Source organism: Peromyscus californicus, unplaced genomic scaffold, assembly GCF_007827085.1.
Source record: "Peromyscus californicus insignis strain IS unplaced genomic scaffold, ASM782708v3 Scaffold_15__1_contigs__length_86483966, whole genome shotgun sequence".
Taxonomy (NCBI): domain Eukaryota; kingdom Metazoa; phylum Chordata; class Mammalia; order Rodentia; family Cricetidae; genus Peromyscus; species Peromyscus californicus.
Genome location: NW_026294447.1, coordinates 65,112,578 through 65,137,984, shown reverse-complemented (window position 1 = coordinate 65,137,984; position 25,407 = coordinate 65,112,578). Strand labels below are relative to the sequence as shown.

At 47.0% G+C, this 25,407-nt stretch overlaps 1 protein-coding gene across 4 annotated transcripts in view; it reads right to left on the bottom strand.

The window, feature by feature from the left end:
- Ptprn2 (protein tyrosine phosphatase receptor type N2) overlaps positions 1-25,407 on the bottom strand; it is a 738,491-nt gene that overhangs the window by 439,515 nt on the left and 273,569 nt on the right. For all 4 annotated transcript variants that reach the window (XM_052739188.1, XM_052739186.1, XM_052739187.1 and 1 more), the window contains 2 exons: positions 13,459-13,621; positions 2,479-2,827 (listed from right to left, as the gene is read on the bottom strand). In XM_052739188.1, the coding sequence (XP_052595148.1) occupies positions 2,479-2,827; positions 13,459-13,621 (512 nt within the window). The remainder of the gene's footprint in view (positions 1-2,478; positions 2,828-13,458; positions 13,622-25,407) is intronic.

Genomic DNA, 25,407 nt, shown 5'->3' with positions numbered 1-25,407 from the left:
GTGTACAAGTGCATGGCTGTGTGCACATGTGCATGCCTGTGTGTACATGTGCATGCCTGTGTGTGCATGTGTATGCCTGTGTGTACAAGTGCATGGCTGTGTGCACATGTGCATGCCTGTGTGTACATGTGCATGCCTGTGTGTACATGTGCATGCCTGTGTGCACACTGCATGCCTGTGTGCACATGTGCATGCCTGTGCGTGCATGTGCATGCCTGTGTGCACACTGCATGGCTGTGTGCGCATGTGCATGCCTGTGTACATTCCTGGAGGCCAGAGGAGGACCTCAGGTGACTTGCTCTGTCACTTTTAATTTTATTGTCTTGAGACAAAGTTTCTCACTGAACCTGGAGCTAGGCCATTTAGCCCCAGCCATTTTCCTGTCTCTGTCCCCACAGTGCTGAGTGTACAGGCACACTCCTGGCCATACACAGCTTTTCACAGGGGTTCTGGTATTTGAATTCAGGTGCCCATGCCTGTGCAATAAGAACTCTTACACAATGAGCCATCTGGCTAGCCCTTTGGTTTAAAAAATGTATCACAACAACAGAAATGGACACAGAACTTTCTACCACTTTAAATTTTTGTTCAGAGACCCGGGGAGAGATAGTCCAAGTGTTAAGAGTAAAGAGACAAGACAGGCAGACAGCCGCTACCTGATGACAGAACTCAGGGAGGAGCCTTGTGAGTCCTGCAAAGCATTGCCCGACCCCCGTGTCCTGGGTGAAATAGAATGATTCTTGTGTATCTGTTATGCAAGACCTCTATACTTGTTGTTTTTATATTTGGTTAGGAATACAACCAAAACCAAGCCTCATCCCCATGGTGAATGTAATCTGTTTCTGGCACTGGAGGTTTCACATGGTGATATAAAATGTCTAACTGGGGCATTGTCTCCCCCACTATATGGTAACTATATATACATATTTAAGAGGAATGCAAACCGTGATTTCAATGACCAAAGCCCAGGACCTGTTAGCCCAAACAAAAATCTTAATAGTGTTTAGTTGGTATTTAGCCAGCTGGTTCTCGACAAATCCAGACATTTGGTTGGGTACCACCATTAAGCCCTGAAGGTTTTTTGCTCTCCTGGAAAATGAACTTGATGATAACACAGCTTTTGAAGGCTGAGTGAGCAACAATTGGGATAATTTGCAGATGAGTCCATTCATTCATTCACTGAGCAAACAACGCAGCTGTCCAAGATAGCCCTGGGATACAAGCTACAAGCAACAAACGGAGAGTGTGGGGCACTGCCTTCCCGGAGCCCAGGGGCCAGGATGGGGTGGGGGAGGGATGGCAAACACTCACTGCACATCCATCTGAACATTTTAAGGAGAGGACTGGGGTTGGAGTGTTTGTTTTTTTAGGGTGGACTCAGCATATCAAGGAACCGGGAAGCTTTCCAGTCCCTGAGGTGTATGTGGATGATAAAGCCAAAGCTTGCCATAAGGGCTAGGTGACCCCTTTGGGATATGGCACCCCACCCACCAGCAAACTTAAAGGAGGCAAGGGTAAGGCAGTGGGCCCCTCCCAGAAGCACAGAGCATTTCCATAAACCCCTTATTGGTTGTAGTATTAAGGCCACTCCACATAGTTAAAAGGGAGGTTTATTTTGTGGGGTAACTTACAAGTGAAGGGATAGGTTACAGGATCCAGGAGAGGTGTAGCAAAGTTCAGCAGTGTTCTCTGGAAAACTCCGCTTGGTCTACCTCCAGCGTCCAGGATCCAGGAACCAAGAGAACCAGCCCATCCGGATCTCGGGTCTTAAGGGCCCCTGTCTCAGCCTAACCTTGTAGACATGACAGTTACCGAAGCCTCAGTGGGGGTAGTACTTCCAGGTCAAAGCTGGAACAGCTACCCACTACACCCCCCTCACTGAGATCAAATAGAAATGGCCACATGTCAGACACAGAGTAGAGGTAACTTAAACATCACTGGGATACAAGCAGCAAAATTCAGAATGTGATAAAGTCCTTCAGAAAACTGACAGCCTATAGATAGCCACGGAAGTTCATCACTCTTACCAAGAAACTAAAAACCACAGCATTGACAAGGGCCACATTGAGGTCTGCACTACACACCACTGCATTGTGGGTAGTACCACAGACTAGACACTCCTGAGGAATAACTACTTGACCGTGTATGAGAGTCAGTTCTGGATTTGCCCACCCAGAATGACATGGCATGAATGCCTGACAACATTCCTAGTCTGTGTTGAAAAACACACAGTAGATGACAGAGTCCAAGAGCCAGCCTTAGGAGGTAAGAGCTACACCAGCTATCTGTACCCAGAGCACTTACCTCTTCCCCTATGTGGGGGTCCCTCTGACAGGATTTTCCTCCACCAAGAGGGACCCTGGGCCCACATAGGATCCCTCTGTCCCATTGTGTCAACAAGAGGTGTGTAATGGAAATACCCCCCAGGAAGAAATCATCAAGGTCAATGCAGTGAAAGCAGACTATTAAAACACTCACCGTCTCCCATGCTCAGGGCGTCTTTGGCGTCTCCTGGAGGTAAAGGCCATCTCTGAGAAGCAGCAGGTGCGGAGAAGGACTTTGATGCTCTCATGGGACTATGTAGAAGGTACTGTGGCCCTGGGTCATTTTCTCTGGGAGGCCTCTGAGCAGTGTCTGCACTGAGTGCAGCAATCAGCTGCTGTTTGTCCACATCGCTATCTACCTTAGGGCTGAGCTCATCCGGCTGGAGCCGGTTAAGGGGCCACAGAAGGTTGTCAGGATACTTGACCCGAGCTGCAGGAGGATAGGTCAGTGCAGACGTGTGAGCCACATAGGTCAGGATGTTCTCGGGGAAAGAGTCCTCACCCTAGAGGGGAAGATGAGACAAGGTAAGAGTTAGGTCTCCATCGGCCTGTGCTCAGGAGGCCTGGGCTCCATCCTCATGGCCCGATGGCACCAAGCATCTCTGACATATGAGCATTGTTTATTGGCCAAGCTCCACACTTTGTAGTTACTGTAGCAATGGTTTTTAAGTAGCAGCTTTCTTGAGATGCAGCAGGCCATGAAATCATACAATTCTGTAGTTTTTAATGTGTTCACAGATGTGTAAACATCGACACCAAGTAATTCCTGAACATCCTAAAATCAGAACATTGTGCAGGGTCCCATTTCTCTGTCACCAGCCCAGGCAACCACAGTTTTACTTTCTGCATCTGAGAACTTGGTCCCCTGCAGACATTTGTGTAAATGGACCCTCATAGCATGTGTCCATTTGCATCTGGGCCACTTTATGGCGTGTGCCAAAATCTTCCTCTTCAGGGCTGAGTGAGCCTCCTCAGTTCGTTGTTAACACATTCTATTTTTTATAGACAAGATGATGGACACCCAGGCTGTCTTCCACTTTGGGATACTTTGAATAATGCTGTTAGATCACTGTATGCTGCCAAGTCTGGGAGATGGACATATGTTGGTTCTCTTGGGTATAAGCCTAACAGTGAATTCATAGGGTCATATTATTATCACTATATTTAACATTTCAAGAGCTGCCAGCTTCTTCCGCGGCCCTACCAAACAAAGAATGGGGCTGAGTGTCTCTTGTCATCTCATTATCCTCATAGTTATTTCTACCAGTCAGACTTGTGGCTAGGAAGCAGGGTCTCATCATGTTTTATCTTGTTTGCACTCCTCTGGTGCCTGCTGATGTTGAGGGATCTTATGTGCTTAGTGACCATTTGTACATCGTCCCTGAAGAAATATCAGAATCTGCTACCTGTGTGGGTGTTTGCTGTGACTCAGAAGAATAGCTTTCCTGTAAACACACCTTCACTTCAACAGATGTTCCAAGTGCCTATCCGAAGCCTCTTCCTTCCCCAGCCCTGACTGCTCACTGATACAAGTCTAAATCCTACTTGAGAGAAAGAACATGTCTCTGTGTGTATACATGTGCACTTGGAGGCCAGAGGTCAGTATTGGGTGTCGTCTTCTATTATTCTCCAGTTTTGTATTTTGAGACAAAAATAAAATAAATAAATAAATTCTCACTGCACATGGACCTCACTAACTTGGCAGGACTACCTGGCCAGAAAGCCTCAAGGATGCTCCTGTCTCCTGCTGCTCATCTTTGGAATTACAGGAATGTGTGTGTCCCCATTCCTGGTTTTTCACATGGGTGGCAGGCATCCAAATTCAGGTCTTTATGCTTATGCAGGAAGCACATCACCAACCAAGCTATTTCTCCACCCCAAGGGACAGGTTTTCCTACAGGAAGCTGGAGGTTAGCACACGTTTGCTGTGGACCCAGGAGCAGCTCCTGTGTAAGCACTTGAACAGATCACTGCACCTTTTGAGACTTGTTTCTCCTGAGAAAGGAGTTTCAACATCATCTCTTAGACTCTTATTCTGCTGTTGTTATTGTTTCCAAAATGATGTAACTCTAGTTGTCATCCAAATTGTTTAGTTTTGTGTACAAGACTAGCTGGAATCGACTGGTCTTCATTTAGAAAAGAAAATGTGAGAAGAGGGAGGGGGAACATGATCAAGAACGCTGCCACAAGAGCAGCCCCTCCAGCCATCCCCACAAACAGGTGACAGAGTCAGGTGCAGGCTCCACTGCTCTGCACCATTCAGGAGACTGTACACACAGCCCAGTCACTGCACCAGAGGCCGGGGCCCACATCTGAATGCTCATTAATGTGCCTGCAGCATCCTTCCTCACCTCACTGTAATGCAGCCTGACGGGCTCCACTCAGAGGATCTCTAATTAGCGCCCCATATTGGACAGCTCCAGGCAGAGACACCAGGCTCAGCACATCTGTGCAGCAGGCTGGGACAGACAATCTGCTCTCCGTGTTTATGCTCTGACTCAAATGAAGGCGAAGAGGAGGAAAAAGCATTCCCACATATAGCACAAATAAGAGTCTTTAAAAAAAAATCTCAGAAAATGTTGGTTCCCTGGTATCCTACTTCCTGGTCCCATGCAATGGCATAGTCAGTCTGTTGCCTTCAAAGGGGGCAACTAGAGGCAGGGGTCAAAACCAGCAAGGGACTTGATCTTCAGCAACTCAAAGGAGGGAATTTATTCCAGGGAGTCTATTCGAGACCCACGCAGATGCAAGCTCCAGCATGGCTTAGCATCAGTCGCACAGACGTGGACGGGCATGGCAGCCTCCCCGGTCATCACGTCCATCACTACTGTCACCACTGTGCTTTCTGACAGTCAGACACCCCAAGAGTGCTGAGGAGAGCCCTGGCTGCACTGTTTCCTTCACTCAGAGTTATAGATGTTTCCACAGTCTCTAGCTTGAAGATGTTTTGAGTCTCAACATATCAATAATGAGGTTATTCCAGAAGTAATATTAGGTGGTATGCAAGACACCTGGAGATAAATAACCTAGAAACAAGAAGACTGGTCAGTTTCCAACTCAGGGTGGCACTTGTGGTCTGAGAAGTGTCCAGTCATTTGTAGGACCCAGTTGGAGTGCTGGATGAGGCCCACTGGGAGGCATGATACATCTGAGAGTATTCCCAGAATTTTCTGGGATTCAGCAGGGGGGATTTTCCTCCAGGCACTCCCCTTCCTCAACCATTACTACATAAGCAAGGGCAGAGCCGCTCAGCACAGTGAGAAACTAACAGGAAAGAAGGCCCGTTGGGAAGGGGAGTGATCCTGTCATCACAGCTCTCTCACTACACAGATCTGAAACCCCCATCTGATTTCTTGAGCTTTACTTTTAACACCTGGAAGACCAGAACAAATAATGTCCCTTTCTTTGAAAGTAGCTTTACAGATTAGGGAGGCTAACAGAAGTGCCTAGTTTAGCAGATAGCTCAGAAGAGGAATGTAATGAATGGTGGCCACCATCAGTGGTATCACTACCATCAGCAGCCCAGTAACCCCACCATCAGCAGCCCACCACCACCTACAGCATCCCACCTATGAGTATCATCCTTTCTATTCATAGCATCTTCATCATCAGCAGTAGTAGTCTCACCATCAGCAGCAACCTCACCATCATCAGCATCCTCAGTAGCAGCAGCTTCTACTATAGCTGTAGCAGCAGCAGCAGCAGCAGCAGCAGCAGCCCACCATCTACAGCATCCCACCTATGAGCATCACCCCCTCTACAGCACATCTTCATCACCATCAGCTTCCCTACTATCAGCAATAAACCTACCATTAGCAGCAGCATTGCTATTGCCACTGTTTTGAGCTTCTGATGACATTCTAGTAGAAAGAATCTTTCTAACATGGGCCTGTCCTCAAAGAGATTGCAGATTAACAGAGAAGCTAAGTCAAGAAATAAATCACTAATTAGAATCGCACTACAAAGAGGTTCAGAAAAGCAATGCTCTTTGGAATGGAGTGATTGCATTCAGTGTGGCTGGTCAGAGCAACTTCATGGAGCTGAGGCCTGCCTCATTTGCCCATCTGCCCAGGTGATCAAGAGAGCAGCTCTCCTTGCTGTTAGATTTGCAGGCTACAGTGCCAGAGGCAAAGTCAGGTCTCCTTCTTAGACCAGAGAGCCTCTCTTGGACCCTTTGCCCTGTGTCTGTTTGCATAGCTATTGTTCAGACTGACAGGAAGGCCTGGGGGTCCTGGGACTCCCACAGGACACTCTACATAGACAAGACTCATCTGCACACTGGCCACTCAGCTCATCAGATATTCTCTTGTGTCAAGGATCCAAATAAAACCAGGAAACTCAAATCAGGACACTGTTGACCACATAACACATATCTTCTCCAGTGTGCCCAAAGGCAGTGTTGACAGTCATGTTGATCAAGATGTAGCCACAGGCCTGACAAAATAGTGCAAGTGGGGGCAGGGTCCAAGGCTTCTTAATGAGATGGACTCATAGCATGACACACTGGATTGCTGGTTGCCAAGGGGATGGAGGGAGGTGCCAGCCAGCCAGACACTGACCGCTGATGTAAGGCCTTAGCCATGGGAATGGTAGAAGACAGTGTTTTTGTTTTCTGTCTCTGTCAGTTTGTTATAGATCTCTCTGTCTCTCTGAATTTCTCTCTCTGTCTCTGTCTCTGTCCCCAAGTCCCTCTACCTCTCTGTGTGTCTCAGTGTCTGTGTATCTTTATGTATGTATATCTCTGTCTGTTTGTCTGTCTGCTCTGTCTCTGTCCCCAAGTCTCTCTACCTCTCTGTGTGTCTCAGTGTCTGTGTATCTTTATGTAGGTATATTTCTGTCTGTCTGTCTGCTCTGTCTCTGTCTCTCTCTCTACCCCTCTGTGTGTCTCAGTGTCTGTGCATCTTTATGTATGTATCTTTCTTTCTGTTAGTCTGTCAGTCTGTCTCTGTCTCTGTCTCTGTCTCTCTCTCTCTCTCTCTCTCTCTCTCTCTCTCTCTCTCTCTCTCTCTTCGCCTTTATGTTCATTTTTTGTGTCTCTATATTTTTATGTCTGTCTAGGCCTATCTGTCTCCTATGCTTCTGTCTCTCTGTACCCAACTCTCTAGGTTTCTTGATGTATAGCTCAATATCCAGTGATGTCAATTTCCAAAAGGGCCCAGGCTTTGTATGGCCTACTGTGTGTAGCTCTTCCTATCTTCATGAAGTCACCAGAATGCAGCACTCCTGCCCTTAGGGAAGGGGATGAGTCTCCTATATATTGTACTTTGTTGTAGAGATGACAGGCTCCTGTTGGGAGAAACCAGTGCCCATGGTGCTCACAGTTCACAAAACCCCATGGTTGCAGAGCCATTAGGTAGTAAACTAAGAGTCGCCTAATCTTAGAGAAAATCAGAGGTCCCATGTAGGTGGGTGGTGACTGGGGGCCTGTGCAGATGATGCCCCATCTGTGGGTTTAGGAGTCTTCCAAGAGAAAACAATAAGAAACACAGACAGGGCCACTTGTTGCACCCTGCTCCCTGCCATCCCATCAAGCCTGGATTGGGGCAGAGCTCCCACACTGTTCACTTGACAGTCAAGGCACAGAGAGTGGGAGGAGAAGAAGCAAAGTACCCGGACTTTGCTATCCCAACTGCCTGGCTGCCCTGGGCTTCGTGTTTTCACTCTTCCCCATCCTCTTCTGTCTTCAGATGAGACACTGTCACCTCACCCCACAGACAGGCAGATGAGACATTTCAGTGCGAGTCGGCAGAGCTGGGGCCAGCAGGGTCTTGCTGCATATAGACAAAGCACTCCTCTGCTAGCCTGGCATGAAATGAGGGATCAGCTGACATTGAAAGTGGACTTTGGTGACTTCTGTTTGGGGACTAAACACAAATCAAAGTAAGGCCTGACAAGAATTCCAGGACTCTGAATTCAGCTCTATCAGTAACTGTTTGAAAGTGGCCTTTTTAGTCTGTGGCCATTCCACTCTGAAAGTGCCATACCCACTCTCATCTAAAGGTGGACATTTCACTGGTTTGTCCTTGCTACTATGCATTTACAGCTGGCCTCCTCTTCCAGCAGGTCAGCCATCCCTGTCATCAGTGAGAGGAATTCAGCTGCCCACCCAGAGGGGAAAGCAGAGGGGCAAAGGTCTAGATGTGGGCCTGAGAAGGAAAGTATCCTAACAGGGCTATACAGATCCTCAGAAGCACCTCGTGGCTGTCATGGCATAGGCATAGGCTCTGACCCTCCTGGCTGCACCATGGGAGGTGTGGGTAGGTTAGTGGCCTGTGAGCACTGCCGGCTTCCTGCACCATGCAATGCTTTTGCAGAGAGGTCATTGTCTTTGTGGTGTTTCTAGATGGTAGGTAATTGGGAGAAGGAAGGGCACTCAGGAAATGCTGGGTCTGGATTCCTGACTGCATTGGGCACCACCATGTGAACTGAAGACAGTACCTAGCCCCATAACAGCTCCCCTAGATGGAAAGGCAGCTCCTTGGTCTGGGAAAGCTTCCCCAGAGTGTGAGGATAGCACCTAGCCTGGAGACACGTCTCCCAGAGTGCAAGGACATCAACTACCCAGGAGACAGCTCCCAAAAAATGTGAAGACAGCACCTTGGTCTAGAAACAGCTCCCCCTAGAGTGTGAGGACATCAACTAGCTTGGGGACAGCTTCCACGGAGCCTGGCTTCCTGCCAACTGTCAGGGAAACATTAATGAGAGCAGGAGCAGTTTTTTAAAATAAAAATCAAATGAACACTATGTCATGCATGCAAACTGCCCTCCAGCCTCAGCTCTATGCTGACAAAGAAGACAGAAGTTGCATCCCCAAACACTTCCTCCCAAGAGGCACCTCTTCAGACATGGCTGGCTGCAAAATGGGCCTGTGGTAGACATCCATGTTATTTCTAGCTAAGTAACATCTGTGAATCTGCTGTGAGGCACAAGTCTTTGTTTACACACACACACACACACACACACACACACACACACACACACACACACACACTTGACATAGGGTATTGATCCTTCTGATTCTCCTCTCTCCAATTCCCAAGTGCTGAGATCACAGGCACATGCCACTATGCTTAGCTTAGAATGTGAGTCTTGACCTTGTAGACATACAGAGCAGAGTTGCTGGTCTTAGAAAGAACGATTCCACCCAGAAGAAACCACCAAGCCAGGGCTGTAACAGCTGTTACTCTTGTGAGCATGAAATCATCTCTTATTCCACATCCTCACCAGAGTTGACTTCACAATTTTCATATTTTATAGTTATCCTTTAAACATTTTTATACATCTACACAACATATTTTGATCATATCCATCCATCATCATCTTGCTATAAATACCCATAGTGCCTCCACTTTGCTTCCCTCTTAGCCAGTCCAGTGGACAGGAAGTGGTAGTGCGAACACTGATGCATTTTCTCAATGAGTGACACTGAACAGTTCTTAAAAAGATTTATTTATTTTTATTTTATGTGTATGTATGAGGGCCTGCATGCATGTGTGTGCACCACATGCGTTCCTGCTCCCTATGGAGGTCAAAAGAGAGTATTGGACCCCTTGGGACTGAATTGATGAACAGTTGAGAGCTACCATGTGGGTCCTGGAAGCTGAACCTGGGTCCTCTGCAAGAGCAACAAGTACTCTTAACCATGGATCCATCTCTCCAGCCCCACACTAAACACCTTTAATACTCACACTGGCCCTTTGTACATTTTTTCCTAAATAAAGTATCTGTTCAAAATTTTCACACATTTTGCATTGGGTTATTTTCCTTTCATCTTTACTAATGAGCAACTGTCACAAGAGGCTGTCTGCCTGTGTAGAAATGCCCTCCCCTTCCCCCTGCACATCCCCAGGTAGCCGTGGTCTGCTTCTGTTACCCACTGCTTTCTATCTCCACCCACACTGTTTGCTGTTGCCTCAATGTGGGATTCATGGTTAATGGCCCATTCCACCCACCTGTGCACTTGTCGACAGACACTTCAGTGTCTGCTCTCTACTACTAAGTTTACCACAGGACTTCCTTTGCACATTTTGCATGGACATATGCTTTCACTTAGCATGGGAAAAGAGGGAGTGGTTGGAACCCAGGGAGATTCATGTTCAACTCTTTATAAAGACATTGTGTAGTTCCAGGTCCTCCATGCCACCAACACATGGGGTTGGACTTCTAAACTTTAGCCAGTCTTCAAAGATGTGGAAGCTCAGTTAGCCTCACATTGCCCATCTAAGTTGTTCAGACTTCCATCCCATCCATCCTGCTCTTTCTGACATCTCCAAGCTGCCCTGGTTGAGTGCCTGCAATGCACTCACAAAGACTGTGGTCCTGGTAGGATTTCTCTGGCCCTCTGTATGAGGGTTCCTGCTCATCTTGTGCAGCTAGCTCTTGACCAATCTTTACATGTAACAGTTGCTCCTAGAAGTCCCTGTGAAGCTCCTTTCCCTACTCTGGAGGTTTCTCTGTTGCTCCAATTTGTAGAGTCCAAGTCCTTAGGATTCTGTGCATCTTCAGCTAGCTTGGGGTTCTTGGAAAAGGTGGAGCAGCAGCTCATCTAACTATCTAACTGGGTGGTGGTGGAGGTCCCTAGACCATAAACATTTTCAATAGATGTTCTCTAGCTGCCCTTCTGAACACTGTCACTCAGAATACCCTGGTCTACCTTCCCATCTTGCTTCATGTCCTTCATTGAACATCTATTCCATTAACATACTTACTCAGTTACAACTACATTTTTGTTTGTTGTGTGTCTTTATCAAATATGACTGACAATTCTAAAGGGCAGGGTCAGTCTTTTATCTTTATAATCTCAGAGCCCATGATAGTTCCTTTATATTAAATACATTCTCAAAATATTTCTAAAATAAATTTATTAATGAGTTTCAGTTTGACTCTCTTCAGTGACAAGTGAAGTGAGACATCATGGTGCTCTATGGGTAAAACTGGGGTATGATAGTGTTCTACAATGCATTTGAAAGGACTCTGGATAGATGCTACTCTGATCAATAAAGCAAGATGGTGGGCACCCCACTAACAATGCGGGAACAGTGATAACATGGATTTAGTCATCAGTATGCACTCAGTACATGTGTCAGAGTGGCTCCTGGCCATGTTGGTTTAGGAGAAGCAGGGAAAATCTATCCCCTATGGCTTCTGTTATGAGGTAATCAGTCCAACAGACTCAAAGAGAATAAAGTCAGAATTCTGTCTATGCTGGAGCCAGATTCTCCAGGATAGATACACAGAAAAAAAAAAGCCATGATTTATAAACCATTCATTGGAAATTGGTTGCATGTTGAAATACCACCAGTGGCTACAGTTTAAATTGCCACTGAGATAGCATGTCACCCAGGTGGGAGGGGGTGGGAGAAGCCCCAAGTTCTTGGCTGGCTGCGATGCCCCATGGCAGCCTGGATCGCTGCTGCACTTCTGCCCTTTGTGCAGACGCTGCTCATTAGAGAGATGACTCAGCTTTCTCATGTAAGCACTCAACAGAAAATAATGAGTTCTGGGCTTTCACACTTTTTTTTTTAATATGAAGAAACATCTATCTGCACACAGAAGGGAAAATGTGTAAGCCAGAAGTGCCCCCCAGTGCTCAGCTTCTAAATGACTTGTGGCCATCGCTCTGAAATGGATGCCCAGTCAGATGATTACAATGTCCATTAGTTCACACTGGGTCGTTTTTGAAGGGGAAAAAAACAGCTGTGGGTAAAAAGACTGGGTTATAGGCAACAACTGGCACCACTGTGGGTACCTGTGGTGTGAGGTCATCCTGCTGGGTGGTGGTAGCAAGGATCCCAAGAACCAATATAATGTGAAGTGGGACTGCTATTGTGGAATTCTGGCCACACTGAATGCCAGCTCCCCTTGCCAGCTGCTGTTTCCTGGCTGTGGGGATGTGGATAGTCACTATTGCTTCTCCTCTATATAGGTCCAGAGAAGGTTCAGAGCCCATAGGAACATGGAAGAACATCTGACAGTCTCTTGTGGTCACCAGTCTAAGGAGCCAGTGTTCCAGCACAGAGTGAATGGTGCTGACACCCTACATGGGGGAAACTTTGAGAATTTTCAAGGAGTCAGACACCTGTGCTGGGCTCACAATACACCTACCAGGACTGACGAAACCCTAGCACTGTGTATGGGAAACCTCCAGACGTCCCTTGGTGTTTAGCAACACACTACAGTCTTAGAAAACACGGCCCATATGAGGTAATGTGATAGACGTTCCTTAGGAAGAAATGTTGAGCCCTAGTGTTGAAGGCCCAATGCACCCAGGAGTCTGACCTGTGCACCATGTCCAGTCTTACCCTTAGAGATGAGCTAGATCTCAGGCTCCAAATGACCTTCTTCTGGGTACCCAGAGCTCTTTAATTTTTTTTTTAAATTCAAAGTCTGGCAAGACCTGCTTGTAAGCTGCCCTGAAAACAACTTGGTCACAATATTTTCACACCTTAAAAGCCCACTGAAGTTCTAACTCTCCCTTTAAAATACGCTTCCTCTCTGAGACAAGCCAGCTCTAGCGCATTGGCCGAATGAGCCTGTACCTTAGACCTTGCTGGCAAATATGGCCCTCAAAAGCATGCCGATTGCCCTGTGCCCAAGCCTGCCTTAGACAGAGACATTGTCCGATGCCCACACCTGAAAATCTTACTGTTTGGGGTACCATGTCATCTTGACACTCTACCGTAGCACCCACAAACAGGCAGTCTTTCTGTTGTCCCGGGATATCCACATTGATGAGTTTACCAGAAATTGGAAGTCTCTAGGGATATAGTAACTGCTAAGTTAAACACAGGACAGTGGTCACCAGACCTAATTCCAGCCATGTTCAGAATCTGTTGTCCTCTTGCCGTCTGGGCTGTGTGTCCACTCTTCTCCTGGACACTCTTCCTACAGACTGGTATCAGAGCTCTGCCCTGGGTTCTTAGCACTAGTTTTTCTGCAGGAGTGCTTGTAGCCAGCACAGCCCCAGGGTACAGCTTCACCCTTCTCATACTATCCAGAGCCTGTAGTCAAAAGGCCAGCTGCTGGGAGCCTGAGACCTGTGACTGCTCACTCTGCTAAAATGTCTGTATCGTACAGACAAACATACAGGCAAGTAAAGACAACCCCGGCCACAAGGAATAGGCTGAAGCATCACCTTGGCTGGACGTGTCTCATGTTCGATCCTGGGTTGGGCATTCGCGGTTGGGGCCTGGGACAGAAGCCCCAAGTAGGGCAGATAGCGCCGAAGGGTCTTGGCCAGGGCCACTTCGTTCCCCAGGCTGAACCACTTTTCATTATCAGCGTTCTGTTGTAAGGTCCTGGAAAGCAAAGAGAATGATGACTCAACCCATGTCTGTTCCATGCTGAGCTGTGAGATGGGGACAGATGGGAGCATGGTGCACGCACAGTCTCAGCAGCCTGCATGGGTGCCGCTATACAGCGAGCTGATGGTCAATACATCTACTTCTCCTTAGCCACGGTGTTGTTTTCTTAGGGAACCTGGCCTCACTGTCCCCACAGTGGGTGGGATGCAGTAGAACCTTTGGGAGGGACTGAGGGGTGGCCCAATGGGGCTCATGAATGACACTATCCACAGTGTCCTGTGGCGCTGCTAACACGAGACAAGTTGAAATGGAGAAAATAGAAAAGCACCAACTACTTGCTGCAACTGTAGCCCGAACTCTGCAGCTGAGTCTGGTGGCTCAGATTTGTCATTGTAACACTCAAGAAGCTGAGGCAGGGGGATGGAAAGTTCAATGCCAGCTCAAACAACTTAGTGAGGTCCTGTCCAAATTTAAAAAAAATATATTCTTGAGACTTTCACACATGCATATGTACTTTTACCAAATCCACACCCAGTTCTGTCCCGTATGTCCCACCACTTTCTGCTCCCAACTTCAGTTGTTTCCTTTAAGAGTCACTGCTCTGGTTCATTTTATGTTAACTTGGCACAGGCTGGATTCATCTGAGAGGAGGGAACTCCACTTGAGACAATGCCCCCATAAGGTCAGGTTGTAGACCAGCCTAGAGGGCATTTTCTTAATTAGTGATTGGTGTGGGAGGGCACAGCCCATTGTGTGGGGTGCCACCCCTGGCTGGTGGTCCTGGGTTTTATATGAAAGCACAGAGTAAGCAAGCCATAAGGAACACGCCACAAACAGCCCTCCTCCATGGCCTCTGCATCAGCTCCTGCCTCCAGGTTCCTGCCCGCCTGAGTTCCTGCCCTCACTGCTGGCAATGATGAACTGTTACATGGAACTGTGAGTGAAATAACCTCTTTCCTCCCCAAGTTGTTTTTGATCATGCTGTTTCATCACAGCAATAGTTACCCTGACTAAGACGTTCATGGAGTTCACTTAGTGTTGCCTGTGTGTGTATGAGTTCAGGTCCACCTACTGGAACATGGGTAGCCTCTCAGGGGCCACATCCCTGAAAAAACTGACCCTCTATCCTCCAGCAGCCATTAACTGAAACTCTCCTTAAAAAGAGCTTTTTAAGGAATTGAAATGCAGCTCAGTGACAGTGCAGATGCCTAGCCTCAGGATCCTGGGTTCGATCTCCAGAACTATGCAGACACAAAAACTTTCACAGTACTGAGCGAGGCAGAGAGAGAGAGAGAGAGAGACACAGACAGACAGACAGACAGACAGACAGAGACAGAGAGAGGAAGAGAGAAAGAGCTAGTGTGAGACAGAGCACAGGCATGCGGGCAAGGCAGGGAGGATCTGTGGAAAAGACAAGGTGTTCTTTAGAACATGCATTGCTGTAGATGCTGAACAAAAGAGGGGAACGTGGCCTTGGTAGTATGGAAGAGTCAGGCATAATCCCCTTAGCGGGTCCAGCGCCACCCCATCTTTGTCTTAGCATGGGGCCGTGTCTGACTTCTGACCTGTGGGGTGATTGGTTTGTATCATTCAGTACTAACTTTGCGGTTTGCTGCTGCAGTGCCCAGGCTCTCCATAGCAGTCATTCTGCTGTCAGATGACCGGTGTCACCATCTGTGCCACAGACGTGCAGGAAGAGAAGTCTGCGGCCAGAAGCACCTTGGGTGTGGGGCTCACCCTGTAGAAAGATTGGGGGTATGGGTAGAAAGGACAAGGCCATAGAAACCCAGGCTGGAGTGACAGGGGAGCCTTACAACTGCAGAAAAGAGAATGATCCTAGGGATACTTTGCAGGAGCAGTTGGATGTGACTGCAAAGTCAGCAAGAGCCATGGCAGCCATAAGGGGGTGTCAGAGGAGCGGTCAGGAGCCACAGATTCTGAACAGGATCTAGGAAAGCCGAGGCAATGGGACACAGATTCCAGGACTTGAAGACCCATGTGAAATGTCATGAGGGAGGTGCAAGGGGGAAGATGTCAAGATGTCACTAACCAATTAGCCAAGGTTAACCATGGCTAACCCCCATGCTCCTCCCAGGTCCCTCCCAGAAGAACCTCACCTGCCTCTTAGCCTGGATGTGGGCAGCAGGCCAAATGTACTGCATGTCCTGTCTTCTACACTAGAGCTCCTTGCCTGTCCTATCAAGGCCTGAGGATGCCTTCTGACAGAGGAACAAAATGCAAGCAGGCTCAGCTATGAGCCAGGACTGAAGCCATATACATCAACCACATTGCTAATGAGAGTCAAAGACTTCTCCAACAGACTGAGTCTAATGCCTGGGAATGCTGACCAAAGGATTTGAATTCTGATTACTTCCAGGCTTTTCAATTCATTAAGCGCCTTGTTTATGTCGAGAAAGGAGATGGGAATTAGTCAAATAGGGCAGAATCTCTGAGCCACTGTGGGGCCTGCCTGCCCACATCATATTTCCTTCAGAAACCTTCCCAAATCTATCATGTCAACCACCATCAGATCACCTTCCCTCGGACCCCAGCTAATCCCACCTCCACACTTCTTAGCCCCCAGCAGGCTCCTGGCTCTGCCCTCCAGGATCCCAGCAGGCTGGACCTGCCCATCTCTTCTCCCTCTGCTCTTGGCAAGACCCTTCCCTGCTGGAGGCTGCATCTTTTCTGAAGCAGAAGCACAGGCTAACCCCAGTCCCCACAAGCCTGGCCCCTCATGGACCACTCAGCTCTCTATAGATCCCAGCTGGGCAAGGAGGTGGCATCACCAGGGCTATGACACAAAGCAGATGAATTCAAATGTTCAGAGCTGTAAGTCTCCACAGCTGCTCTCCTTGTATTCATCACTTGGTTCCCCCAATGCTATGTTCACTGAGTATTTCTATTATATGCTTTTTTTTCTTTTGTTGGTTCATTAGCCACAATCCTAAATGGCTGTTTTAAAATGTGTAGTATTCGCTTGTAACTGAGCACAGGTGCCTGTAAGTGACATCTCACAGTTCAGGTGAAGCATGGGCAAGAAGTACAGAAACCCTGTGAGCTTTCTCCCTGTTGGCCTGTCTAGGTTGACACAAATGACAATCTAGGTTGCCACGAATTACATTGACAGCCACAGATAAACCCCACAATGCATTGTACATTATTTAGTCAATCGACTCTGCAGGAGATTGAAATAGCAAGAGGCAATCCCGGGTCTCTGGTGCTCAGGGGCCTTTGGGGTGTGCTTCCCAGTGCATCAGCCTGGCTTCATTTCCTCCTCTCGCATTGTGATGGGAAAGCTGCTTCAGTTCCTGGGTCCCTGGGAAAATATTAAGTTCTCCTTTGCAATGGAAAGGTGCTTCATGGCATGCGGGGCTCTGGCTGATTCCCCCTCTTCCCAGTATGTTCTTTCCTTTGCCCTAGATAATGGCCAAGAGCCATCAACAACCATACTACCTTCCTCTCTCTTCCTCCCTGCACTCTTGCTGGGGTTTTGAGCAATTTGATCACTGTGTGTCTTGAGCTTTCATATTCACTTTTCTGGGGGCAGGTGTCATACCACTTCATAGGTGTGGTTGTTTAAGTGAGAAATACCTCTTGTAAGCTCAGGTATTTGAACACTTGGTCCCCACATGTTGTGTAGCAGTTTCCTCAGTGATTGAAACATTCCATTCTGAGGGAAAGCTCCTTAAGACAGAAGGTAACCAACTCAAAATACCTTCAGGAAGTTCCTGAAATTGACTAGATCTACTAGTAAACAACAAAGGCTACAGAGAGTGACTCTCAGACAAGCCAAGCTGCAAAGAAGACTCGAGACCAAACCAGGCCAGCTGCCTGGAAGAAAACGACCAGCCGAGCTACCTGGAAAATGTTTAGATCAACTGAGCCATCTAGAAGGACACTCTCTAACCTGTTGAGTGTCTGCAGGCTGTGCAGGGTGCTCCAGGTTACCAGCTTTGTGAACTCTCACCCATGCTGGGATGGGCTTCGATGATGCAGCTGTCTTGTGAGTTATTCCTGCTCCTGTAAATAACCCACATAAAACTCAGAGGTTCACCAAGTCGAACTTTGGTGGTGTCCATACTTTGGTTTGTTGTTGTGGGCTCACTATCTAGGATGAATAGGCGTGTGTGTGTGTGTGTATGTGTGTGTGTGTGTGTGTGTGTGTGTTGCATCTCCCCAGGAAAAGTATTGTTACACAATACCAGCTGGTAGCACTGTTTGGGGGAGGTTGTAGAGGCTTCCGTTGGTGCAGCCTTGTTGGAGAAAGCGCATCACTGGGGGCAGCTTTGAGAGTTTATGGCATTGCCCTACTTGCAGTTCATGCTCTGGTTTATGTTTATGGACGTTCCCTCTGGAACGATAAGCCATAATAAACTCTCCCTTCCTTAAAAATGCCTTTGGTAGTGGTGTTTTCTTATAGCAACAGAAAAGTAACAAATAAAATGAGTCTCTGGTTTTATCATTTTTACCATGTGGAAACGATTTCTGTCCTCTGCAAATGCTTTTTCTTTTTTCCTATACTTCCATTTTCCCCTCCCTGGGGCTCTGGTTGCATGCATATTTGGTCCCTGAGTGTCTCTGGATTCACTGGTGATGTTTACTTTGCTACTTATCTCGTCTTCTTCCTGCTGTAGCTCTAGGTTCACTAGAATTTTCCACACGCATCTAACTTGCCATCAACCCAGTAGGCGTTCTTCTCGCCCCCACCTCTTGCATCTTCTATCAATCTGTCTGAACTCACTGGTCTCACTTTCCCGCCTCTCCTCTCTAGCGACCCCTGATTGGATTCTCCACACTGGCGTTTTCCTCTTTGGGTGATACATACTCTTACATTTCCATAACCTTTTCTTTTTCATTACTGCTTTTCATGTTGCTGTTGTTAAGATGGAATCAGTCTCACTATGTAGTTTAGGTTGGAGGCTTGAATTCATGATCTTTCTACCTTGGTCTTTCCAGTACTGAGATTACGAAGCCAAGCTGCCATTAATGTCATTCCTCTCTATCTAGCATCCCGCCCAGTTCTTGGGAACAGTTCTACCCTTCAAGTCAAACCTATGAAATGAGTATGGTGGCAATTATCTACAAGTTATTCCTCTAGAAGCCTGAAATCTCCACTTCTTGATCTCAAATGATGGTCCTCTTATAGGGACAATACCTTGCACACTGTGGAAGGGTTGGTGTGTCCCATGATGAGACACAATGGACACTCTTAGGGCTCACAGTGAGTGCACACATCTCCAGGGGCTTCCCTTCACAGCTCTTTCTGTCTTGCCAACCTGTGATACTGAATGCCTCACTTTTCTCAACTCCAGCAGGTCCCTAGACCCCATTGTGTTCACCCAACTTACTCCCATGGATGATGACTTGAGGACATCAGAAAGTTCTTGTTTGTTATCTGACTCACTGGATGTTACCCTTGTTTCTGGTATTGGGAGACTAAAGGGCCTGGTGTCCTTTGGTTTGTTTGCTTCAGGCAGAATAAGAAGGTGTCCTTGTTGCTCTGTCTTGGCCAGAAGCAGAAGGAAAGCTTAGTTCTTCACAGACTCATACAGGACTTGACCAGTGCCTATCACAGCAGGGTAGGTGAATGGAAAGGTCTTCACCTAGTGGATACTACTCATGCTTCATAAAGAATGAATGTACCAATGGCATCAGATGCAGCCTTGTTAGGGCAAATATCTTAGAATGCCACCTCAATGTTCATGATAGGAAACTCATCCACAAACAAATCCAGCATAGACACCAAAGAAGGGTCTGCATGCACAGGGCATAGAGAGAACTCTGGGTGATAGAAACATTCTGTTTATTGATCTGTGTTCCTGGGACTCACATGATAATGTCAGTCAAAACTTGTCAGATTATACATTTGAGAACTCCCACTTCACAGAATGTAAAATTTACCTGAATGAAATAACCCAAGGCCCCAAAAAGGGTTGTCACCCAGCTGTGCCTCTTACAAAGTGGCCTTCACAAAGGATCTGCCTGCCTAATTTGACATCCTCATCTGGCCATCTCACTTTTTCAAGCTCTGAAGACTGGGCAGGCCCTGTCTGGGGTAGAAGTGGGGTTAGGCCCCAGAGACCATTGTCACAGTGCATGTGAGAGCATGGCCCACCTCAGTCAAGTCACCAGATCTTCTTCCCAGACTGTAAGCTAGGTGCTGCTCCAGCTATCCTGGGTCCTCGTAACTGCTCCTGTTTTGATGGACTTATATCCAGAGCCCTTGCTGGCTTGCCTATCATTGATCTAGCATTCCAAGCAAGATACCATCCATCCCTGTATAATCCACAGGGCCTGGCAGCATATCCTTCTGTAATACAGGGATTAGGCCCCAGTAGATAGATCCATGGATCTTAACAACCATCCACACTTACAGTCTCGGGGGCTCAAGATGGCAGCCGTGGAGGTCAGGGCCATACACGCGCTTTAGTCGCTCTTGCTTTGTATCTGCCAACACTGGGCTTCCTTGGAACTAGAGGAGATGCCTTTTTCACCACAGGCTAGCCTGTTCCACCTTCCATCTTAACAGCAAGAATTACACTATCTAGAACAGCAAGCTACTCTCATGGTGACAAGAGATCTGGCTGTAGAATCTTGCTGAGCCTACCATACTCGATGTGTGTGAGGGGAGCAAACAGGAGGTGCAACAGACTGATCCATGTGCAAGCAACCCCCCGTAATGTTTCCTGGGCAACAGATTCTTGGTTCTAATGTCAGGTTTCATAGAACACATTCTCTTCCTTCACAGAGCTTCCTTGTATTTTATATCAGTCACACAAAGCATCTAACTAGGATGCACATCCTTGTTGTGGAACATTAGTTTAAGATGTGTTACATTCGTTTATGCTGCGGAATGTTTGTTTAATGATGCAAAGATGTGTTGCATTCTTTTATGTTGCATTTGTTTAACTCTGTAACGCTGTGTTACTTTGCCTGCCTATAACACCTGATTGGTCTAATAAAAAGCTAAACAGTCAATAGGTAGGCAGGAGAGAGAAATAGGCAGGGCTGGCAGGCAGAGAATAAATAGGAGAGGAAATCTAGGGAAGGAAGTGAGGAGTAAGAAAAGCAGACAGAGGAGAGAACACCAGGGGCCAGTGACCCAGCCACACAGTCAACCACAGAGTAAGAAGCAAAGATATATAGAATAAAGAAAGGTTTAAAAAAAAACCCAGAGGCAAAATGTAGTTAAAGAGAAATGGGATAATTCAAGTTAGAAAAGCTGGCTAGAAATAAGCCAAGCTAAGACTGGGCATTCATAAATAATAGTAAGTCTCTGTGTATTTATTTGGGAGCTGGTGGCGGGCTCCAAAAGAGTAAAAAAAACCAACTACACATCCCTTATCTGAAAAGCATCAAGGTTTGGAGACTTGGATTTGGGTGGTATTTGCATAGGCAGGGCGAGCTATTTGGAAGTCTGGCACAAGTTTAAACATGAAATTCAGTTGAATTTTACATAAGACACAGAGGCTACAGTTGACTTTATAGAGTGTGTTTGGTGAACTCTGCCTCCAGCAGGTGACAGCCTTGTAAGGTCTTTTAATGACTCCCTTATCCTGAATAGTCTTTTAAGATCATTTAGTGACCCCTGTGCCTGGTAAGGTGTAGAATTTTCTGTTTACATGGTGTCAGTGCTAAAAAGCAGTTTCAGGTAGGAGCCCGAGGGGTCAAGGAAATCATAAGAAAACCCACAGAATCATCTAACCGGGCTCATAGGAGTTCACAGAGTCTGAACCGACAACCATGAAGCCTGCATGGGACTGACCTAGGCCCTCTGCCTATATGTGACAGTTGTGTAGCTTGGTCTTCTTATGGGACTGCTGACAGTGGAGCAGGGGCTGTTTCGGACTCTTTCGCTGGCTTTTGGGATCCCATTCCTCATACTGGGTCACCTTGCCCAGCCTTAATACAAGGGGAGGTGCTTGGTCTCACTGCAACTTCATATGCCATGTTTTGTTGATGTCCACAGCAGGCCTGCCCCTTTCTGAATAGAAACAGAGGAGGAGTTATTGTAGAATATTATTTTAACTATGTAAAGGTGTATTACATTTGTTTATGTTGCAGAATATCACTTTATGTAAAGGTGTGTTATATTTGTCTATGCTGCATTTGTTTAATGTAAAGATGTGTTGCTGTTTCATCTTGCCTGATAAGAAGCTGAATGGCCAATAGCTAGGCAGGAGAGGGATAGGCGGGGCTGGCAGGCAGAGAGAATAAATAGGAGGAATCTAGGCATGAGAGAGAATGAAGGAGAAACAGAGGGAGACAGCCAGACATGGAGAAAGCATGAAATTAGGACATACAGAATGAAAGAAAGGTAAAAAGTCCCAAGGCAAGATGTAGATGAAGAGAAACAGGTTAATTTAAGTTATAAGAACTAGTGGGACAAGCATAAGATAAGGCTGAGCATTCATAACTAATAATAAGTCTCTGTGTCATGATTTGGGGCTGGTGATCAAAGAAAGCCTCCTCCAAGGAGTGGATGGGGGAGGGGGAGGAGGGAGGGACTGGAAGGAGAGGAGGGAAAGGAAACTGCAGTCAGGATGTAAAATAAATAAATTAATATTAAATATATATATATATATATATTTTAAATTAACAGTTTCAGATTTTGGATTTCTAGATTAAAGGTGCCTCAGTGTGTGTGTGTGTGTGTGTGTGTGTGTGTGTGTGTATGTGTGTGTGGTTTCCTTCCATAGACTTCAATGTTACATTTGATATCAGATGCAGAAAATTACTTGCCATGAGCCAGAGGAAGATGTAGTACTGCCTGAATATTGCCAATCCCATATCTGCACCTGGCTGAGGAAGCAGTATTTCATCCCGGCGTGCCCACTCGGTGCCATGCTTGGGTTTCTACTGTGACCCAGGCATACTTTCGGAAATGTACTGGAGCTTGAAGTGGATATCACACATTACAGATTCCTCACATAAAAGTTAACTGAGAATCAGACACCAGCTGGTGTCTCCACGTGAGAAGATGGGTTTTCAAGGATGTGCTAATGGGGTGTCTAACAGAAGAGGATTGGAGGTTCAAAGCCAGCCTAGGCTACAAAGCAAGGTGAGCGGGGAGATGAGGAGGAAGAAGAGTGAAAGGAAGGAGGGAGGGGGAATGAAAATCAAAACCACAGTGAGATGTCATCTCACCCGCTAGAATGGCTATTATCAAAATATAGAAACAGCCGGGCGGTGGTGGCGCACGCCTTTAATCCCAGCACTCGGGAGGCAGAGCCAGGTGGATCTCTGTCAGTTTGAGGCCAGCCTGGACTACAGAGTGAGTTCTAGGAAAGGCACAAAGCTACACAGAGAAACCCTGTCTCAAAAAAACAAAAGAAGAAAAAAAAACCAGACACAAAGCTGGTGAGGATGTGGGAAGGGAGCACTCACATTGCGTACTGCCAGTGAGAATGTAGATGTGTGTAAGCCTTATGGAGAAGGGTGTGTGTCGGCAGCAGTAAGTTTGCTGCCTTTAAATGCCCTTTTTTGTCCTGTCCCAGTTAAGTTGTTTGTGTGAAAACTGTGCAGTTGGGTTCCGGAGGGTGCTGGGGATCAGTTCCCCTGTGGTTTTTCCTGTTTGGAAAACAGTGTCAGGCTTGCCTACGGATACAGAGTAACCATTCCTTGACTCCTGCTGTTAGAGGGGTATATAAACCCATGTTGGTACGAATAAAGAGAGCTGCTTCCCTGACGAACTGAAACTGGGTGTCTAGAGTGCTGTTTAACCTCGGCGTCCCTCGCCAGATTTCGTGCTCTTGCTGCGCGGGTCACAGCAGGTGTGGAAGATCCCAGGAAGTCTGAAAGCAGGACTGACTGCCCTGGGATCTGGTCATCTGCTTCCAGGTATTCATCCAGAGGAAATGGAACCAGCATGTCAAAGAAATGCTAGAGCTGATGCTACCTGCAGCACTATTTGCAATCATCACAGTAGGAGACCAGTGTAGGCATCTATTGTGGATAAATAAATAAATTGTAGAGCACACACCATAGACTATCATCCAGCCATAAAGGATGAACTCCTGTCCTCTGAAGCAGAGTGGACAGAACCAACAGGAGAACATGCTAAATGAAATCAGCCAAACACTTAAAAAATCTAAATAAAGCGTGTCTAAATAAATCTCTCACGTGGCCAACCCAAATGGAGGACAGTGGTCACTAGTGGCTGGGAATGGTGAGGGAGGCGGCACACAGATAGACTGGATCCCAAGTACCAGAGGAAGAGATATTGGTGAACCACAGCCCAGGCTGGCCACAGCTCACAGTAACACACCCTGTCCTTTAAGAGGCCTGGAGAGAGAAAATTGGGCTCTAAACATGAGAGGGATGAAGGGAAAAAGGCCAGTGGCCCTGATTTAATCTGTGCATGCCCTGTGTACACAATGGCAGCCAGACTCAATTCATGCATGCTTGCCAAAAAAAAAAAAAAAAAAAAAAAAAAAACTCCTGAAGCTGAGATTCATCAAAAATTCCCCATATCTTTTTATCTCAGGTGATAAACCCACTCTGTCACCAGGGATGGCAGCCAATGTCTATAACTAGCACTTGAGAGGCCAAGGCAGGAGGAAAGACCTTGAATTCTAGGCCAGTTTGGACTACAATGTTAGACCTGTCTAAAAACAAAAATAAAACAAGTTCTCCCTTGTTGCCAATGTCTGGTCCAGCCATGACAAACTCATAATTAATTGGGTAGTTCAGAGTTCTCTGCATCTCAAATCACAGATAATTGTCCTGACTACTCCTTAATGGATGGAATTTCATTTTCTGTGTTATCAGATTGTAATTTAGCTGAACCATTTACTCCTCTGGTGGTGTTTATTTTTCTCACCAATTGATAATCAATGCAGACATTTGTCTTTCCTGTGTCTCTTCTGTACCTGAGACCTAGTCTGTGACCGTGCAATAAGTCACAATGATTGAGTGGCCATTGTCGCTCTGTACCATGTTGTAGCAATCAACATACAGACTTTTATTGGGTTACTTGGCTTCGAGGCAGTCAACAATTTATGGGAATATTTTCTACTTATAAAGAGGTGGCACGTATCTCACACCAGGACCCTGCTCTTCTTCCTCCGCCCCTGGAGTACGATGCTTTCTGCCTTTACACATGCTGCTAGAAGTTGCCGTGCAGTTTGAGGGATGAAAAGAAGGTGAAGTAGAGCCCAGAGGGGCTCAGTGACAGCTCTTTCATATCGTGTGGTTTTTATACACAGGCCCTGGGCCAACCAGCGGTGGGGGTAGTGCTCACACACAGGCCACCTGGTCCCGGTTCCCATCTCAGAAACTGCAGCGGACAGCCAACTCTTGGTCTTTATTGGTCTTTGGTGGTCCTGTGTGCACCGAGTCCCACTCTTCCCAGTGACATCTGACGTACACTTCATGCAGATCCCCACGGGGCTCTGTTCAGCGCACCACATGGCCTCCTCTGCCCAAGGCATTCATGTGTATGGAGGACAAAGGACAAGTCACCTGCGGGGAGAACTGCTCAGCTTTGCATCAAGTAGGGACCCCCCAAAGAAAGACCAAACTCTGTCCTTTCTTCTTTTCCCCTACCCCACTCTCTCCTCCTCCTCTGAAAATGAAGCCCAGAGCTTGCATATGTTGGTAAGCACTTTATCACTAAGCTACCCTGTGACGCTTTCCCCCACCCTCACATTTCTTAAAAATTTGAGACAGGGTCTCACTCTGTGGCTCAGGCAGGCCTTGAGCTTGCTAGCTTCCTGCCTCAGCTTCCAAGTACCAGGATGAGAGGCATACCCCACCATGTCCAGCCCCATCTTTAC